The 1,485-nt window shown below is 56.6% G+C and overlaps 1 protein-coding gene across 1 annotated transcript in view; it reads left to right on the forward strand.

Annotated features, from left to right (window-relative positions):
* HIVEP3 (HIVEP zinc finger 3) overlaps positions 1–1,485 on the forward strand; it is a 99,769-nt gene that overhangs the window by 88,050 nt on the left and 10,234 nt on the right. The window contains exon 7 of the mRNA XM_057386279.1: positions 5–61. Within this exon, the coding sequence (XP_057242262.1) occupies positions 5–61 (57 nt within the window). The remainder of the gene's footprint in view (positions 1–4; positions 62–1,485) is intronic.

Here is a 1,485-nt window from a genome sequence, read left to right on the forward strand (position 1 = left end):
AAAAAATGTCAGGAGCTGGGCGTGTTGGTATCTTCACTGGTGGATCTGGAAGCCGAAGAAGGTAAAACCCTTCCCTTTGTGACCCTGCTGAGAGAGGGGCAGGACCCCCCCGCCCCTGCCCTGCAGAGCATCCTGCCCAGAATTGGGGAGCATTTCTGTTCACCCAGCCCCTTCCAGGGGTTCCTGTGAGTGTGGGAGCTGCATCCCTGTGGGATGGGTGATCTGCATCCCTGGGGTTGGTGATCCTGGGGAATTTTCCAGCTTTGGTGGCTCTGAATCTGTGCCTGCCTGGAGTTTTGGTGGCTCAGTGCATCCCCGTTTATTCATGTCCCAATTTTTGTTAATTGTGCATCTCAACAAATAGGGAATCTGTGGTGTGGAAGGGAACACCTTGGTTGGTATTCCAGAGTCTCTGAGCCCAGGTCCTTCCTGGCTGTCCCCAAAGCATCCCTGGGGGATGGTTGAGCCTGGGTGCCCTCACTGGGGTTGGTGATCTTGGGGGATTTTCCAGCTTTGGTGGGTCTGAGTCTGTGCCTCCCTGGAGTTTTTGGTGGGGCAGGAATGGGGCTCTGTGCTCTGCCATCCCAGTTTATCCATGTCCAAATTTTTGTTAATTGTGCATCCCAACAAACAGGGAATGTGTGAATGGGAAGGGAGCACCTTGGTTGGTATTCCAGAGTCTCTGAGCCCAGGTCCTTCCTGGCTGTCCCCAAAGCATCCCTGGGGGATGGTTGAGCCTGGGTGTCCTCGCCAGGGTTGGTGATCCTGGGGGATTTTCCAGCTTTGGTGGCTCTGAGTCTGTGCCTSCCTGGAGTTTTTGGTGGGGCAGGGATGGCACTCCATGCTCTGAATCCCAGTTTATTCATGTCATGGGTTTTTTTACTGTGCATCCCAACAGACAGGGAATGTGGCATGGAAGGGAATGCCCTGATCGATATTCCAGGGAGTTTCTGCTGCCCTCTGGGGTGGCCCAGGTCCTTCCTGGCTGTCTCCAAAGAATCCAAAGCAGCAAAATGAGACCCCTGCGGATTCAGTGCCTGAGGCTGTGAATCCCCGCTGCAAGCACAGGCTGGAGGGTGAGGGGGAAAATCCAGTCCTGGCAGCCTGGATTGAGGTCTGGGGGTATCTTTTATGATCCAAAGTGCTGGTGGCAGCCTGGGATGGCCCTTGAGTGGCCCCTGGATGGCTCTGGGGTGACACACCCTTGTGTGGCCCTGCAGGCCGGGTGCTGTCCCTGCACCAGCAGCACAGGATGATTCACGGTTCAAGGGATGTTTTCATCCCGAAAGGTCTTTTCCACAGGGATCACCTTCTAGGGAGGTGATCCCAGGAGATTCCAGGCTCCCCGGGCTGCCCTGGTGGCCGGTGCCACCTGCAGGGACACAGCCTGGACCCCGGACAGGGGACAGCACAGGGGGAGCTGCCTCCCTCATCCCTCACTCTCAGGGCTCTTTTCCATGGGCGGGGTGATGCGAATCATCCAGG

This window comes from Malurus melanocephalus, unplaced genomic scaffold (genome assembly GCF_030028575.1).
Source record: "Malurus melanocephalus ecotype Western Australia unplaced genomic scaffold, MMel_1.1 scaffold_947, whole genome shotgun sequence".
NCBI lineage: Eukaryota > Metazoa > Chordata > Aves > Passeriformes > Maluridae > Malurus > Malurus melanocephalus.